At 43.9% G+C, this 19,595-nt stretch overlaps 1 protein-coding gene across 2 annotated transcripts in view; it reads right to left on the bottom strand.

Annotated features, from left to right (window-relative positions):
* Nucleotides 1-19,595, bottom strand: part of LOC106637909 (cytotoxic granule associated RNA binding protein TIA1) — a 539,236-nt gene that overhangs the window by 212,144 nt on the left and 307,497 nt on the right. The window contains exon 1 of one of the 2 annotated variants that reach the window (XM_089594256.1): nt 2,665-2,842. The exons of the other annotated variant lie outside the window; for it this stretch is intronic. Coding sequence (XP_089450382.1) covers nt 2,665-2,842 — 178 coding nt within the window. Of the gene's footprint in view, nt 1-2,664; nt 2,843-19,595 lie in introns of those variants that run through there. 2 annotated transcript variants of the gene reach the window in all.

The raw sequence follows: 19,595 nt of genomic DNA, 5'->3' as shown, positions 1-19,595 counted from the left end.
CGTTTCTACCGACGAAATGGACGATCCGTCAAATGGGAAGAAAAAATAGTCATTTTACCCGAGAATCAAACCGAATTTCGCACAACAGCTCTGCGCGTACGAGTCCATCCGTCGAACATGTCACCGCATGTGTGAGCATAATCGAATGAGCGTGTGACCGTGTGTGCACCTCTAAAAAAGCCACACACATCCAAGTGACAGAACAAAAAAAAAAAAGAAAAAAAATCGTCGCGTGTTGTTCTCTCCTTTCGACGACCTGTAGGCATTGACTGTTTCCTATATTAAAAAATCGGGAGGGAAAAAAAACAGGGTGCAGAGAGAAAAAAAAACGTGTGCGTTGAATCGCGAAAAATTCAGAACAGAAAAAGGGCCCTTGTCCACGCTGTGTATTTTCGATATTGAATTTTAATGGAAGGACGCTCTTTGAAATCAGCGAGCAAAGTGATTTGATGGAAAAAAAGTGTGTCACAATGCTCCGATTTTTTTTTGTTTTTACATTTTCGGAATTTCGTGAATCACTGGGGGTGAAAAATCGTTTCCACCCCCCGCTATTGAAATTCTTTTTACTCTCGAGCATTTTAGCGTAAAAATCACACTTAAATTATTTATGAAACCGATAAAATCGACGTCCTCTGGTGCATTATGGTAAGTGGTGTAGAAATATGCATTTCTCTAAACCACTAGAATCACCCCTAAATTCATAATGACCATCCGATTGATTCGCTACGAAAATTTTTTTAATCGAATCCACTTAAGATGCACCAGCAACATCAGCAAGCAAGGACCATTTGTCGGACCACATCGGCAAACGTGACACGAGCACTACGCCCACCCTCAGGGGCAGGGATGTCCTGATCTGTCCGTACAAATCGGTCGCTCACACCCTCCGGGGGTAAGTTGGAGTGGAATCGATACATCCGCGTGAAAATTTGCCCCCGAGGTGACGTGACTTGGGTACCATTGCAACGAGCGAGGGGAAATTCGTCACTGAAAGTGCGGTTTATTTTGCCGGCTGTAAACTTTTTAAGGGCTGATTTGCAGCTACCACCGGTTTGACCGTATCGAGGGTAGAAGCTACGTGCGCACCATTGGTTTTCATTAAACCTCAATGTCACTCAATTTGTACGGTGCTGCAGTGCAAACCCAAGTGTGTCATTTTTCTCAAGCGTTTGAAAAATAATCAAATTTATCTGCTATTGAGAAAATTGATGATTCAATTGTTTCATCAAGTTTCATTTTAGTACAAAAAATTACTGAACAAAGTCTACACGAGGTACAATATCCTATCACGGTTTAAAGATGCTTGCAATGTTTTGCATTTTACAGCACTGTTGGGTCGTATTTTTATTGAAATAATAATTTAATTCAGTAGATTTACCAAAGGGCTTTTTTGTTGAAGGCAAATTTCTCATCAAACACTTCTCATGAAAAAAAAAAAAAAAAAAAAAAAAAAAAAAAAAAAAAAAAACAATATTAAAAGCTAAAAATACTTCATAACACTTAATTGTGATAAAACCTGGAAAAATTACACCCTTAACTTGAGTTGGAGCTGTGAAATAAATTAGTTATAGGATTTTGACAAAAAATTCCAACAGTGCAGGCGAAAAACTTTGTCACTATACATTTTTGCCTTAGACATAAATATATTTGCATGTATCCAACACACCAGTGATCTCTTTTTCAAGGACAGTAAACGATAAAGCTAGAATCCCCCTAAGGTACACTTTCACCACACGTAGGTAGTAAAAAAAAAGCAAAAAAGTTAAAAGCAAGAAACCAAAAGTTCCCGATCGCCAGGCGAAATCGGCCAATAAAATTTAAATTTCCCAACAGACTAAAGAGGACGACCGCTTCCCTCCCAACCTCTTATCAATCACTCCCTGTACCTCTCGTAAAGCACATCGCTCAAGGTCAATTGAAACGTCCGTGAAGTTTCCCCGTTTGCCCACCACCCCCCTCCCCCCCCATTCGAGGGATCGATTCTCACCTGAGGGAATCCGCGCGTATACTGTACCCCTTTATCCCCCTTTTGTCCTCCACAAGCACGCGGTCAGCTCTTCGGTGTATACATAACGAAGGAAGAAAAGCAAAAAATAAAAAATAAAAAATAAAATAAAGGGAAGAGCGGAGCACACGTCTGCCTATTATTCATGCAGAGCCGGCGCGATCTAGACTCGGCGGGCCTTCGTGGCGAATTCTTATAAATCAAAACAGACACGCCACCCTATACCTCCGTGCCCTCCTTTTTCACACTCCTCTACCTCCTCGGGGCGAGCTTGCGAGCTTTCCCTCCCCTTTTTCTTCTTCTTCGCCCGGGCAGCTCATCTGACTCTTTTTCCCTCCCGGTACTGTGCACACCGACCCCCACCTCCTTGTGTTTCCTTTTCTTTTTTGATACATCCACCTTATCTGCCCGAGCGATTTGTGTAAGCCCAGACACGAAAGGATCTTCGCCACATGCGAGCAAGACCGGGGAATCCCCGGGCTGGTGTTCGTGTTATTTTAAAATTTTCGCTCCCATGCGGGAATACCGTTTCGCTTACAGCTTCGCCGGTGGGACTATTGTGACGTTTGAACTTCAACCACTGTAGCGTGTGATCAAGCGAATTGGGCCCACTTTGGGTTTGTTGTACACACCGTAAAAACGGGGGAAGGGAAACTCACGAGGATTCTGCGTGTGGTGAACAGGCGACAGGGCCAGCTTGGCGGGTCGCTGCGTTGGGTTGACCTTGGCGTGGAGCGCGGCCAGACACGAGTTGGCCACGTCATACACGAGGTAGCCCCCGTAGTACCTGCCCGCACTGCCCATCTTCAGCTTGCTTCGCCCCGCCACGGTGCTCATCGTGCCCCCTCCTTGTTCTTTTTCTTCAGTTTATCGCTCCGCGGCTTTGCGAAACGGGTCGTGACGCCGTTTCCGATGTCATCGTCCGGCCGATCGATCGGCTCGACCGGCAAATCACTCGCGAACCGACCCGTCCACGCTACTCGCCGTTGCTCGGCAGAGCGGAATTTTCATTTAAACTCCGTTCCCCACGTGCCACGTCAAGCGCGAATATACGAATACTCGTCGTTACATCGACCTATTGTGTATCACACATCAACATATTCGGCGTGTAATACCCGCATGCTCGTTACGCGCAATCGATTCGTCCCGTTTTGCATGTTAAACCAGGTTAAACCGCAGGATTAATTATACGTTGCGAGCCAAAAATATTTGGGGACGCTACACATGCATAATTACGATACGTGAGAAAAATAAAAACACGTCCGAGGTATCGGAGATGGGAAAACTGCACGACGTACGGATATATATACATGAATGTTAGCGATAACGAGGCGTTATCAATTGGCACAAACACACACACGTTGTTGTCAAATGAGCAAACTCGTGAAAGCGCGAAACAGAAGGAAAATGTTGGATATAAACATGCCCGTGTGGTGATCAACGCACTGTCCGCAAACTTAACAACGAACGACGACGAGAACGGCTCTTTGCCAGCGTAGCACTGAGCGACTCCAATGGCTTGCGATTCCTCTTTTCTATATGTATGTTTTTTTTCCTTCCCCCCTATAGGACCCTTTTGTTTTTTCCTCTCGTGCTCCCGATGTACTCCCACCGCGCTGTGTACCCACGAGGCGGTGCGCGAGTGCCCACGGATAGAGAGAGGCCCGGCTCCGGAGCGGAAGTCTGCGGGGGGGGGGACCGGAAGTGTCACGAGCGAACGGGCCGCTGATTACTGCCCGCCGCGCGCGCGGAGATAAATACGTGGGCGCGCGACGACCGAGCACCGTGGCTTCACCTCGTACCACTGATGCGTTGCGCCGTTGCTACTTACTTTTGTCACCGGCGTGCGCGCTTGTACGACGCTTTATTCGATATGCTCACTTCATTGCTTGATGCGCGTAGATACACACGCGAATTTTGCGGCTGCGAGCTATGCATCGTACGCGTGTACTGTAGTTGTGTGCGATGGGTGCAATTACATCGACGAGCTGTCTTTCATGGTGCATTGGGTGAAGGAATTTTGGTTGTACGTGCCGAAAATTTGCAACTTGCAACTGCACCCATACGTGTGTGTGTGTGATGATGGCTTTGATCTTTGATGAATTTTGCTGAGCAGATACAGTTTTAATGACTATCGTAACGAAAATTCGCCTTGGAACTCACAGCTGCTACACTGAGAGAAAAATGTAATAAAATTTACTGCGCTTGGTAATCTGGTGTCATTCTGACGTCTAGGGACTTTTTACTTTGGCCAATTTAATTTTTACCATTTTCGACAGTAATTTCTATTGTACAAACAGTAAAAATCACTATACTTACAACAAAAATTATTGTTCTAAGCACTGAAAACTACTGTTCCAGTAGTAAAAAGGCTCGAGAAGACGGAATTGATGAAACAGTAATTTTTAGTATATTTTTCTCTCAGTGTATAATTTTAATGAGGAAATAAATCAACTAAAAAAAAAGACATACTTTTCGTTTCCCACAGTATAAAACATAATTTCGCTTATCGACTCCTTTTGAAAGCCACGACTCGTGGAAATTAGGCGCTGGTTCGTTATTCGTCTCGATAAGATAAGAACACTCCGACACGCTGTTTGTATACAAGTATACGTGCTGCCTCGTTTGCAGCTTTTACGAAGCACATCATATAGGCTGCGGATATACACAATATATTTTTTAATTTCACTGGATCCGATCCTAAAATGGCTGGCCCACTCCTTCTTTGTTAAATAAAGATAACCAAACTGTTGATCCTCCCAACGTTTCCAATACCCGAAATGGAAGCCCCTCGGTTGATGCAATCACCCCCACAACTCCGACTCGAGTCAACTAAGTACACGTGTGGATACCAAATAAAAAGAAATCTTGATCTATGGAAAAAAACTCGTTACAACAGCCCACGCGATACCTACTCGCTTACCCCGCAGCCGTCAATCAAAAGTAAGCTCCGATCGCACGGTAGGCTACACATTTTAATATGATAATACTCATGCCCACGCCCTCGAACTCGGGCCACCTATTCGGGACAACACTATTACTCCTCGACAGCCCAGGGAAATCAATAACAAGCCAAGGGGAGGGTGTCCCGTAATCGCCAAAATCACGCGAGGAACCCCACGCACACTTCACCAATTTTTCATCGGGCCCATTCAATGCTTTGGTAACTCGAGCTTGCGCTGCGAGTCAAAGAGCTTTTTCCTATCCCACCCACAAGCGCGCCATCCTGTATATGCCACGCGAAAACATTACGCGACAGACGTGTCAGTTTTTCCTGCTGCGTATATACATATGTAGCCAAGCGCGCACGTGTATCAACATAATATGATGATGACAATGGGCTGTCACGATGTGTGCGCACGACGGAAATCGAGCGTCTTGGCATAAGCGTAGATTATATTATTATGTATAATACAGCTATGTGGGAGGGAGTCGTAATTGCTCCGTTTATCGTGTGACCATTTGGACGATCGGCTGTGGGAGGATATATTATTCGCAGTGTACAGCCGAAGACGACTTGCTGATACATGTACACGTGCACCCACTTATTTACGCGTGGCGTGTCTGTGTGTTCGGTGGCTGACGATTTTATTTTACGATCACGCGAGCTCTTTCTTGGATACCCACTTTGGGCAATTGTTTTTTTTTCCCCCCTTTCTTATTCATTTCTTATCAGTAGCAACACTTGCACGTGATGTACCTATCAATAGACACGATGAAATGGAGATATGGGGACTCGGATCAAATGGATGGATATGGGAAATAAAATCAGATTGCGATGTTTTCATAATATATTGGATTTCATGTTAAAATTACTAACCCCACAATAAGGAATACATCGTTGGTATACGTACTGTAAGAAAATTACTTGGAATAAAGAAAATATTTACGAATAGTTCCCAGCAAATAATCACTCGAGCGTTATATTTTCCTACTCAAGGATAATATTTAGGCATTTCAAACAAGATAATATTCTGCGCGTACATAAAATATTATTTTGTTTCAAGAAAACAATTACTTGGTGCTATTCTGGTCAATATTTTTTTTTGTACTCGGAATTTTTTTTTTTTTTTTCTTAGGACAGCCATGTAAAAAAAAACCTCTACATGATACATGTGCAACTATATCTGTAAGCATGTAAAAGTCCAAAAAGTGACCTTAGACCTGTTTGAAATGGCCCTCCATACACCCCTTTTTTCCGAGAAGAGGAGGGTACATTCAAGGTGTTATTTTTCCTCTTTGCGACAAAAGCACCTTACTTTTAGCAGGACGGCCTCTGTGCAAGTTATTAACACATTTATTAATGAACGAAGGATGAACCAAGTTCTCCCTATATTTTCCTATTTAATGATGAGTTTTCATTTCCAAGTCAAACGAGGTGCTCGACTTCATTGATAATCGTACCATTTTCCTTCAAAGCGCTGTACATTTTTCCAGCTCTTACATTTGTACGTATTACATCGTAATCAGGTTAATTAACTCGTTTACCATTAACTATCTCGCCATTCATGACAGAAGCAAACACGAGCGCGCTCATTACTCAAATTGGATTAATCAAAAGATAATACACCCCGAAAACGTATCTCCATCGCAAAACACACCGACCCCCATCCCCTCGCTACAACCGGCTTACTTTTCTTTCACAAACTCGCGTTCATAGGCTCGAAATTGCCATTTTCCCATTCCTGTTTCTCCTGTCATCGAGCCATCATTTATCAAAAGTTTTTTTTTTTTTTCCTTCTCTTTCCCTCCCATCCCCGTAAACGTGCGCACCCTGCACTCCTATCGCGTCCCTACATCGTTTTCCCCGCTACTTTCGTGATCTCGCTCACTTAACCCACCCTTGGCCGTACTTTTAATATTCTTTTTATACATCTTTTATCCGTCTTTCTCCCCTTCCGCGCCACCGAGCACCGTCTTTCAACGACTATTATTTCGCCTCCCTTGTACATACAGTATACCTGCACGTTATACGCGTCACGGTGCCACCACCCCCCCCGTTCTTTTGTGAACTTGTTTTCGGATCGCCTTCTTCGTGTTACTTCTTGTTTGTTTCATATTGTTTTGTCGACACTTTTACCGAGCGATAAATAACAACGTTATCAGGGCAACAGTGTCGTCTCTCTCTCTCTCTCTTTGCCTGTTTCATCGTGTCACTGATGCACTCGACGTTGCGTGTATGATCAATCCCGATGATATTTTGGGACGCAACATGTGTTTAAGAACCGATACGAGATACGAATTGCGTTTCACGCTAAATTACAGCTCATTTGTTTTTGATCGATAAAAAGTATACTCTCCCGTTTTCCTGCATCGATAATAATCTTGTCGCTTTCGGAGAATAATTTATCCTTGGATGCTCTTTTTTTTTTCTTTCAACTATCTTTAGGGGGAAAAAAAAGTGTCAATATTGAAACTTTGCACCACTAGATTACGAAAATATTAGCCACGAGTCTTAACGTGTTATTGAATAATTTTCCCCCTAGTTATCGAATTAATCTACCACGTGTCCTTTCAATCCAATCCGATGGCCAAAGGAGAAAATACAATAACGTTATTGTCCCGTGTCCCATGTGCTGTGTATTCATTTCATTCACCCTTAAATAGCATCTAAATAGTAGTGCATATTATATTAGTGGTCCACACCCCCTACAATCACCTATCATAGTTTTCCTCGAAATGTACCTACATAACATGTATACACGCTCGTGTTCGTATTGGCTTGACGAAGGAAGAGTTACTGTTATTTGAATACAGGGAAGCAAGACTGAATCACCGAGTGCACCTACCCGCAAGAAGTACTGATGGATCAAGTCTCGGCTAGAATGGGACTAATGAGATTTTCGTACTTTGATGGTCCAAGTTGTGTGTGCCACGTACACGATTTGAGTAACGCTTGGCTCTCGCATATGATGACATATACAAGACCAAGCAAACAAAAGCTCGGAGCTATCGCGGGTACGTAGAGAGTGGGTCGTCGAGTTGCGGAGTAAAAAATCATATCCCGTTTTCTCAATTGCTGTTTCAGGAAGCAGCCGGGCTTCTCCTCCGAAATGGCTGTAAGGCATCCTCATAAAAGTACAGAGAGAGTAGTATAGTAGCAGCCGAAGGATAAGACGGGGGACAGCGAAATGCGCAAGCCAGCGAGGAAGAGGCCGACCGAGGCGGATCGGTGTAATAAAAACGAATAGCCGGGCATTAAAGCTGGCCAGGGGGGAGGAAAATAAATAAATTTCCGAGCTGCTGCTGTGGCCTCTACGAGAGGTGCGCGACGACTTGGCGTTTCTCTGAAGGGGTGTGCACGTGGAGCTTGAGGGGGGCCTTTATTTTCGGGTGGCAAGAGTTGGGTCGTCGTTGGTCTTTCGGGCTGTTTTACTTTCCTAACTCTTTCAATATGAAGACCAGGGAGAACTCGTTTTTTTTTTTTGTTTTTTAAACGTACATCTGGGGATGAAATAAACATGTTTTACTTATTTAACGAGTAAAAGTACCATTTTACCTAAAAGTGATCATTTCATTTCACGGTCCACAGAGGCAATCGGTGTATCGCACGGCTGTCGTACGAAGCGTAATCTATACATACTCAATGTTACGTTATCTGGTCGGTGTTTTTTTTTTTTTAATTGTGATTCATCCACTCATGATGTGGGGGAGTTGACTCTAGTGCAGAGATAAAGAAAATGTGATATCGTTTGTGCAAATGATGCCAGAAGAATTGAGCTAACTGCTACCCAAAAAACAATGAAAATCTCCCGAAAAATTATTTTCATCCAGCAAACCAGGAAGTCGAAGAAAGTTCATCGTCAACATAATCTAACCAGGGTAAGTATATCCGGATCCCTACGTTGACCAATAAAGTCACGCACAACCTACACGCGCCCCGACTGTTGCAGGTGATATATAATACAACCTCGACTTCGAATCACACGAATCAGTTTTTTCCAGCGCTATATGCGATCCAGGGACTCGCGATCGATGGGGCCTCACCGGCCCAGAGATTTGCTCGCCCTTTTTCGAAACCGGCAATCAATGGTTCGTGCAAACTGCTCCAACCTTCAAAATCGAGCGAAAAAACGTTGACAAATCGCAAACGGTGAAGAAAAAAAAAGGGCCAACCCGAAGCACAGGCATTTGCCGTGAAAAAGCACGCCCGAGCGGGTGGAGGAGCGCTCGATGGGAGACAAACGACAAACATTTCTCTTCGCGCTCTTTACCTCCATCGCAGGCACGGGATATAGGGGGTGCCTGTTTCTCACGGAGGAAAATCTGCAAGAGTGAATGAAGCTGGTTACAGGGCGGGAGGGCGGCTCTTCGGGGAGCTTAGGTGCTGGGCTTTCGCAAAGCCACGGGACTGACGCTCGAGGGTTGGAAGCGATTTTTCCGAAAAGTCGGCCAGAACGACTTTTACTCCGAGAGCTCTTCAAGGTGACTATCAACGATGGCTTTTCTTTCTTTCTTTTTTTTTTTTTTTTATTTCTAATTGCGAGGGTATAAAGGTGAAATCCATGCATTGACGAGAAGTGTATGAAGCAGTGGACAGTTGCTCCTTTTTTTTTGTTCACCTGCTCGAAAAATATAAGCGTTTCGCTGGATGAACCCTTTTTTTTATTCAACAGGGGAGCGTGCAGTTGAACCGCTGCGCAGGCAAGGCAAATCAGGGAAAGACGAGCAGCAAGAGACATTAGAAGAAGAAGAAGAAGAAGAAGAAGAGAAAGACTCGTTGGGAAAGCGATAAAAAGAGGGTGTAGGGGGGGGTAAGAGAGATGCTGCTGGCACATCGCATTACCCATCCAGCTATCTTCTTCCCGGCTATGTGCCCGAGATTGGAGAGAGAGAGAGAGAGAGAGAGAGCGCACGGGGCTGAAAGATGGCTCCCACTGTGAAATGCACTCAGTCACCACTCACTCACTTACCGAAGCTTCCCTGCCTACTTTTCTTCCTCTACTTTTTTTTCTTCTTTTTCTTCCTTTTTATCCACCTCTCCCCTCCACCGCTAGCTTTTGCCATTTCTCTCCATCCCTTTCCTAAAGGGGAGGGACGCTCTTTTATGGACGCTGCTCCGTGGGCACGTGTACCTTTATGTATACATACACGAGCGGGGCATCGCCTCGAATTTACTTCTCGGACTTTCCTTTCGTCCTCGATGGAACGCGATATTGATATATATTGCCCTGCTGCGCTGGTGGTGGCACTTAATTGCTACTGTTGCTTTTTCTCTTTTTTTTCACCCCCCTCAGTGTTGGCTCAAAGCATCGGCGGGACTTTTAATTCACACGGAGAGTCGACTCGTTTTTGCTCTGCTGCACGTGAAATTAAAAAGTTTTCTGTCAGTTTTGCGGTGTACGCGCAGTTTGTGTAGGTGAACTCGAGAAAAGTTTGCCCAGTGTCCCGTACCCTTTACATGGACAATCGTGTACAGTGCTTGTAGATACGGACACTTTACCAGGAATTAATACATACAAGTATTTTTTTTTTTTTTTGGAGTGACTGCTCCATGACGCAGGAAATGTTTAAAATTTTGCCAGACCGATAAACAGTTTGGTCAAGAAAACTTGTAGATTAAACAAAAGAAAAAAACTTTTTCCTCTTTTTTTTTTAAATAGATCAAATCTCCATACATGAATGGCACCCAAGGGCCATTGCTACGCTTGACTGGGACAGCAGCTAGTCTATCTTGGTTGGCACACTGGACGTTTCGTAATCGTACATGTCATATTACGGTTTGAGGTACACGATGTGCGTAATTATGCGTATAAATGAACAAGTAGTATTTCATTACATTTACTTAAATATCGGGCATAGCAAATGATATATTATACTTTGTAAAAAGTTTTGTTCAATAATGTGATTCTTACTTAATTGTAATTCATGAATGTATTGTAGACAAATCTTAATCGCAAAATTAATACAAAGACGAAAGTAAACAAAGAGCTTTTCATCATGAGCTCTTGTAAAATCTTGTTATTCATGACTTCGAAAGAAAGTGGGCACTTTACGTACATAATTAACAATAAATTATCTTATTGAAATAAAATTTTTTAATTAAAATTATCAACTTTTAAAACTATCTCAAGTGTCTGAAATATTGCAGTTCGTTTTTGTCGATGACACATGTTGTATAAATAGTTGAAAATTCTGTGTAAAAATGATAAAAATTAATTTTTTGCTCGATGCAAAAGCTTTGAATCCAAAATTCTTAAAAAAAGAAATGGCTTAGGTTTCAATTCCACGAGAAAAATTAAGTTTCCGTTCCCAAGCACACCAATGAAGGGGCCAATGACAACCGACGGCAAAGATAAGAAAAACTTTCGATGTTTCTCAAAAACGCCACAAGGTTCGCACCCGTTGATCCCAACGAGCGGGAAAAAAGAAACTCAGCTCCCATACAACACGTCAGTCATACCTCCGAATCTCCCCACTGGTAGTGCAAACGAGAAAAAAAAATCCCCCCGATTTCGTCCGAAATTTCCCACCCTTGCGACCCCCCAACCCTTTATTTCGAAAAAAGCCTTTATTCGTGTATATATAGCTTATTCTCATTGCGAGCGAGCTGGATCCGACCTCTTTTGCTTTTCTTGCACACAGCAGCTTCGCTCTCATTCGATTTTCCACTCTCGGGCCTCACGCTCTTCCCCCGCCGCAGAGAGAAAGGGAGGAGGAAAAAAGGAAAGAAAGGACCAAACGAAGGCAAGGGAATGAGAGAAGAAAGCTAAACCTCCGATAAGTAGATCTCTATCGAGATTATCTAGAGTGCGCGGAGCAGAGCGGGGGAGGGAGAGAGAGTTACATTATTACTACATTCGGGGATGGGAGGGAGGTAGAGCCGAGCCAATTTAATAACCGAATTGTCTCCCGGAATTCATTGTTAGCGCCGTACCGCTGGTTTTCGTCCTCTATATTATTATTATTCCCGTGTCCTGCTCGATCAATTGTCTTTTATTTAAAATTCCGCGCCAGTATGGATGAAAAAAGGAGGAGGGGTTTGAATAAGACAGCCGACCGACTGGCTTGGCTGGCTCGAGCTCGCTGGCATCGAATGTTTGTTAAAAATTTAAGGGCCGCTTGTTATCTTTTCATTCCACTGCGGTACTTTTGCCCGAGCTTTTTTTTTTTTTTTTTTTTTCTGTTACACCCCTTTTTTTAGGGGGAAAAAAGTTGTCTTTTTTCGTGTTTTTTGTCGATGACATGTTTATTAAGGTATCGCGGGATACAGTTTGGTTCCCCCGTACGTTTACGTATTCGTGAAATGTGTCTCTCTGTTTATGGAGCACGAATATATGTTTTTAAATCGACGTATGATTTTTTTATGAATTTGCAAAATTGTTTGTTTTGCTTAATGAAAACATGACTTCTTTAAAATGATTTTATTAAAGTTGTATAGTTGTTTGCATTGTACCACAACCCCTACCGATTAACTTGTACTTTTACAATGAACATCTAAACGAGTATTTTGATTGCATTGAAATAAAACAAATGTTATACCCGATCTAAGCAATTTCAATGATTTAAAATTATATCAGAGTCTCGTCTTTATCGAAATCACGCAATAGGTACAGAATTTATGGAGCGCTATCACGCAATCAGGTGCCAATTATGCTTGCGACGGTCACGTAAATTTATCGCAAAAAAAAAGGAGTACATTTAAGAGTTAAAGTTGTGCACCAACGAAATCTAAGATTTTTCCAGACTTCGAGTGGACAAATTTTATTGCAAAACAAAATAAATAGTATCAGCAACACTTTGGCCTCACTATGAGTATCCTTCCACGTGGAATTTCCTACAAAAGGTTCGTCACATTCGGTCTTGGTTGAAACGTCGCATCAAAAGCAAACACACTCGTAGCCAATGGAAGAACCGAGAAAATGAGAAAAGAAAAAAACTCCAACATGGAACCAACGACGCGAGCCTCGGTGTCCCTCCTCCATCGGTGCAATATCGTACCACCAACGTGATATTCGCGAGCACGCTCCTTTACCGATAAGCCGAGAACAAGCGAAAAGACGCTCTCACCACCGATACCCCCGGGGGGGGGTAAACAATAAAGACACGTTATCCTCCTCCCGCGCGAAAAACAATACACGTAACTCGCTATACCACTCCACGCAGTGGGTCTCGCTCTTCGATTCCTTTAACCCTCCTTTTCACCCCGTATGCGCACCCCCTTTGGTATACAACGTACTTGGGTTGGCAATGCGCGTACTCCACACGCAAGCCCATCTGCATTTACGGGGCACATGATAGCGTATGTACAGTACGGAGCTGTGATGAAAAAAAAAAAAAGAGAGAGAACGTGCTCCCACTACCGATGCTCTTTCGAGGGGGGACGGGGGTGGAAAACCTTTTAACCCCTTTTCAATGGGCAATGATACGAGGAGCCATATCCGCGAGAGAGGCAACGCCGCTCTCGTGTTTGCCTGTATAAGAGGCAAGAGTAGAGTGGCCGAGAGCTTGTATGTATGTATTTACGCGTGGATACCTTGGCGAAAAATTCAATGATAATGGGCGAATCGATGCCACCCCCCCTTCTCCTGCGTTAAAGTGTATGGAGCTGTGTGCTGTTGGTGTTCTTTGTTGATGCTGATCTTCCAAGAGGGATCTCGAGGAGGGGGTGGTTTGTGTGCAGGGAGCGCGTGCGAACGAGCTGGGAGATATTATTTTCTTCCATTACGAAATTTCGCGTCTTTGTTTTGGATTAAAACTGGCTTTAGATCGGTTGGAGTGGAAAGGTGCACTATCGCGTTGTTTGACGTTTGCGTTGTTTAATGACTAGATGTTGCGGTTGGAATTGGGTCGGTGCGAAGTTGGTGAAACTCGAGGAGCAGTTGACACTTGTAACCAAAGTTTACTCTTCAGTTTTTTCCAATCTTCACTGGTTTAAAGAATTTCCACTCATGGATACGTTTAGTTTAGAAAAATGTAATTTTGATCAGTGGCCCTGAATGGGCAAGGTAGTTTTGAAATGTTCCGACAATTGCTGCGAATATTGAATTTAGATGCAAAAGTACATTGGAATGTCAGTCGTACTTTTTTTGCCATTGAAAACGTAAATTCGTACTTATTTTTTATTACATTATATTTATCATCCCTTAAGTGCCAAATCGTGGGATTATTCAATATTCACTGCAAAAAATATTTACATATTGTGTTACATGCCAAAAAGGTATACGTATTTTTTTTGGCTCCTCCAGACGTGTAAAATGTTAACTACGACCATTTAAAAATATGTACCATGCACATTGTATTACGAGTGACAACTGCACAATGGACGAATCATTTTTACGAGATTTCACATACGTGTATAAAAAAAAAAAGCAAACTATGTGTACCTAGCTGTTATAGATAAAAATAAAAAAAAGTAGTTGCTAAAATCCACGGTAAAATTTCAGCGTGAACGCACACTCCTACATAAATTTCACCAGTTCTCAACAGCAGTGTTAATTAAGAATGCGCTGGCACACGGTAAATCCGTACGGCCCATTACGTTTTCAAAATAATACCGTATACACATACATTACACTCGATTCCATTTTCACAGCTCCATTTGATCACCCCGAGAGAGAGAGCCCCTTCCACTACTCGGGTTTTGCCATTGAAATGGAGACAGGCGATTTTAAAGGTAACTAGGCCATTTATTTCACATTGGCTTCTTTTGAGCTCAAATGATGCATGTCCATGTAACTTTTCGGCAAAATAGTAACAGAAAAAACGCTGTAACGAGTCAACCGTACATCTGACGTTAAACAGGCGCTATCTATCTACAGCTAATATACCTCCATCGGCATGTTCAATTTCATGATTTACGTCCAAAGTACCTTTGCATACGTATAGACGGAGCAGCCACAAGGAGCCAATATACAACTTTTCGATGAATTCCAAGGGGGTGGGGGTCTTTTGTCGTGAGAAAGCCCGCCACACTTTATTTCTTTCCCACCAAGCGGAGGGAAGAAAGTCGGAGGCTGCTGCTGCTGAAATGCGATAAATTTCCCTTCGCCGCGCGTGCTTTGCTCCCCCTGCCCCACCCCTTCACTCCCTGGCTTTTTGTATACTTTTGTAATGCAAGTTCGTAACTTGATTCTCTTCAAGATGCGGCGCAAAGAGAGGTTCGCTTGGAGTAGGGTGGGCAGAAGAGCATCAAAATATTAGCATATTGATCAGATCTGCTTGCCACCGCGGAGGGAGGGATGTTTTTTTTTTTTTTATTTACCTGTCGAGGGTGTACAGCAGTTGTGAGTGGAGCAACCGAATTTTTTTCTCTTTTTTAATCATGACCCATCTAGTTACATTCCAAACTCCTTCCTATCGCGTTGTTTTCAAACAAAAAAAAAAAATAAATAAAAAAGGGTCCAAAGAATTAAGAAACAAGCACCGCGCCGCACCAGCGAGAGAGATCATCCCCACGGAAACCCACATGGGGAAGGGGGAAGGGAGATTTCTTAATGACTTTCCCTCCGAGGCACCCGAAACCCATTCGCTCTCCCGCGACCCTCGTACACCATTAGCGCCTCCCCCTCCCCTTTTCTTGGGAGCACTAAATCCTCTCGATATATGGGCGCCCTCGTGAAAGCACGCAAGCTCGTATAAAGGAGAATCAGAACGTCCTCTCCTCTGCCGGGGAGCAGAGCAATAAACAGAAAGGAGGAATTGAAAGGATACAGGGGGTGACACCGCAAGCGCATCCTCGTTCCCGTTCGCGGGGCACACGTATACGCGTGGGGGCATGGATTTAATTTCGTTGAGTCTGCAGACGCACACGCGACGTTTTGAGAGCTCCCGAAAACGCATTCCTCCCTTGTACGAGCCACTGGTGTTCTTGCCGTCGAAATAATGGCCCTTGTGCCTTTGAAAATCGCGAGGAGTGTGTAGGTCGCGGTGTTTGCATAATGAAAGGTACACGCGAGCTGACGCTGGAGTCGTGGGGTTATAAATAATCCGGCTGCCTCTGCTGTGTTGATTGCGTAGCAGAGTCACCGCACTTTGTCAGGGGATTCTCGACGGAGGAGGCGCCAAAGGTGTTGGGATCGCATTGCTTGCGTTGGAGCTCGTGAGTAAGGGTTTGATTGTTTGATTTTTCTTCTCCTTTTTTTTCGCATCAAATCGCATTTTCCGGAAATGTCGTACCTGCAGGGAAGAGAGGGCTGCTCTGCCAGTTGTCAATGTTAACGAAATCTCTCTTGATTTCACAAATTAAATAATACTTTTAGTGTTTAATGTTACATAGTGTTATGGTTGCTATTGCCACAGCTAGATATGACGCGTACACACAACAGATTGTACGAAAAAACGTTATGTATAATGGACGTATCGTTGTACTCATTTTTCCAAAATACGTACTGCAGAAATCGTCCTGAAACTCGTCTAGGAAAAAATTAAGTTTGAGCATGATAATCATAGGAAAACTCAAGGCGCGTATGTAAAAATCCCCATTATCCATCGATCAATGCTTGACATCAAATAAAACATTGAACCAAAGCAAGCTGCATCCAGCTCAGGTCAGCTTATCATGAAGGATGTACGGTACAACCCTCATTAAAAAGACTAGATAATATACTGCCAGGAAGAAAAAGATCCCGAGTATCCTTGTAAAACGAAGCAGTCGTCGTGAGGGTATAAGTCCACGGAGATCGAGCTCGATCGGGCTAACGAAGAAAGAACAGAGAGAGAGAGAGAAACAGCCGCACAGGGAGCTCGCTATCGGAGCGCCAGCTGGTCATATTGGGAAGAGGGGGCGGCGCATGCAGAAAAGCTCTCCTTCGGCAAAAGGGTGATCCCGGTGGGAATACAGCCGCACCAGCAAAGTATACGCTCTCTCGCTTTGTGTTGGTATAGCGCCTTGTAATCCCATGGAGCACGAGGGATGGCTTCTGTACAGTTGTACACCCATCGAGATATCGGGATATACGGCCCGATTGGTTAACGAGGAAAGTTTAGGCGAGCTGCGCATTTATTATCCAGCAGCTATTGGCATGTGATACCATAACTTGAGCAGATCCTTGGCAAAAGAAAAAATAGACCCCGTTTCTCATGCTTGGGCCCTGTAATGCTCTATTTTTGTGAGAATGACGGATCCACGCTTTTCTCCAAGGAGGTGGTAATAATCCATGCTCGTATCGACCCAAGGGCACTTGACCATTCGTCCAATTTAGTATCGTGCGAAAAGAAGGAAGAGAAGAACGGTATCGATATAAAATACTTTCTTCCTTGGGTAGGCCGATGCATCCACCCCCTGGGCGTGCACTCGGTGATGTCGCACTCACTATCGGAGTAGGCAAACTCGTTTCCGCGTCCCTACTTTCTTATTCCGAGAGAGGGTTGTACGTGGCGCGTGGCTTGAATAGACGGTCATTTACTAAGTGGGGATGAGGATGAGGGCGAGGCTCCTTTTGCCGTCGCGGCAAGTTGCCGCTTTCGTTTCGCGCTAATGGCCGAGGAAGCTGAAGGGAAGGGGCGGTGAAGAGAGCATTCATAGTATAAACCAGCGGGAGTTTCTACCTTACCGGTGGTATTGTTTCAACCCATTTTCATTTATGGATTACTTTGAAGATGATTTTACGCAAAGCAATTGGAAGCTGGTATTTTGAGGAACCAGTAGAGGCAAAGTTTGTCATAATTCATTGAGAATCGAGTCAGGAATGTTACAATGCGCGATCATTGAAGTTGCACTTCAGACCATGGGCAGGCACTCCTCTACGATCACGCGTTACAACTTTTCTCCCTCGATTTTCAATGCATCCTTATAAATAGTGGCTTATTGATTCCTCAAGGTATCATATTCTCATTATTTTGTGTAAAATTAGCTGTAAAGTCATTAATTAATGAGAATAAATTTTAAGTATCATGCGTATGGCATGAGATTCCTCGAGGAGGGATTGGGAGACGGACCCTATATGTAGGAGTCCATAAATGAGTCGATGCAGGGCTCTTGCTCCGATAGTGGGTGTGTGTTTCAACTTACGGTCATTGTTGCGAGCTGGTTGATTTGAGTGGGACTGTAATGGCATGGTGTCGTGGCTTGGGTACTCACCTGAAACAAACCAAAAAATTTTCTTATCACATCGATCGGTACTGCATATAAATATGATTTGCATTGATTTGCCACAAAAAAAGTAAGTTTCATTGTTATTGTAGGTACTTTAACTATATTATCTGGGTATTTCTGACAGACGTCGCTGTCCTTGCGAATTGGACAAATTGTGCATTGATTTCATCACGAATTAAAAGCTCATCCGTTTTCAGGATTAGCTGGTCTGTGTAATTTACAGACATAAAGTGTATTCATGTTGACAGTAGAAAGATCAATACAAATCACAATGTAACGTTACAGTGGAAAAATTTTATTTTACACTTCGCAATAAGTACAAACTCGAATGAACCGACAATCAGTCATTTCCACAGAAGTGTGAAAGTAAAAGAAAAAAATCCTGCCTAATGCATTATCCCTTGAAAAAAGAATCATCCATCAAAGAAAGTCCAAAAAAGTCCTAAATCCAACGCAAAACGCTTCTTCGCACCGACGTATCAATTTTAATGTCAGCCAACAACGCCGAGCCAAGAGACACCCGACAACACTAGAATTTGCCATTCATGCGACGACACACACCGCACCCGTGTCCTTCCAGACGGACGCGTGGGTTGGAACCGAATACACGCGCAGCTAACGGATACCAGAGCCCTTTAATCTTCGACGGGGAGCGTACACACAAGCAACAGAACAGCAACAATAGCACCCTCTTAGCCTTTCATGAGTCCCTCCCGCATCGAATGGAAGCTCAAGGACCACCCCGATATGGAACCCACCCCCGTCTCTCGTGGCGCACTTATCTACGTCCTTTTTTTTTCCCTCCCCGCACAACAGGATCACAGGTATATAAATATACCCACACTCTCAAGCCTCGGAATATAGGTAAGTAAAGCCAAAAAACAACGTGTTGCGCTCGCCAGACCCTTTTTACCGCCCTGTGACCTGCGAAAGTGGGTGGCCGCCTGCAATTTACCGCTGCTCTGTCTTGAACAACACGTCCACCCTCAGCGTGACTATCGCCTTTGCTCCTCCGATGTGAAACCCACGTGAAACACAACAAACGTTTTGGCTCACTTTCCACCCCCTCGCCACCCTCTTTATCTGCTCGTTACCTCGAGTGAAACGGACGGTATACAATGAATCATTTTCCAGGAGCAAGCAACCCCACGTGGAATAATTTGATCCTTCCTTCTGTTTTGTCAAAGGATTATCACGCGGTTTTCAAAGAGTTGCTGGTGCTCCAAGAGATACCCTCGCCGTGTTGTCACGTATCGCGTTTGTAACGAAAAGCAAGTTGCACGGACGAGAAATGCGAGCCACCGACTTTTACAAGCGTATATTATATGATATACACACACTTGGGAGGAGTGTTACAGCCGATCCGCGAACCCTCTACGGTTTCCTCGTAAGGCCAGCTTCATCGATCGCTGCACATCGACCCCACTCGCATCGCGTCCCTCCAGCTTGGAAGAAAATAAAAAAAAAAAAAAAAGGAGAAAAGTTCCTTGTCCCTAGCTCTTTCGTGGTACTCTTCCGACGTGCACATACATACGTACACTGGTGAGTAAGGAA

The sequence above is a fragment of the Copidosoma floridanum genome, unplaced genomic scaffold (genome assembly GCF_036245765.1).
Source record: "Copidosoma floridanum isolate Cflo_tuat_1 unplaced genomic scaffold, Cflo_Japanese_pri ptg000021l, whole genome shotgun sequence".
NCBI classification, from domain to species: Eukaryota; Metazoa; Arthropoda; class Insecta; order Hymenoptera; family Encyrtidae; genus Copidosoma; species Copidosoma floridanum.
This window is presented reverse-complemented; position numbering and strand designations above follow the sequence as displayed.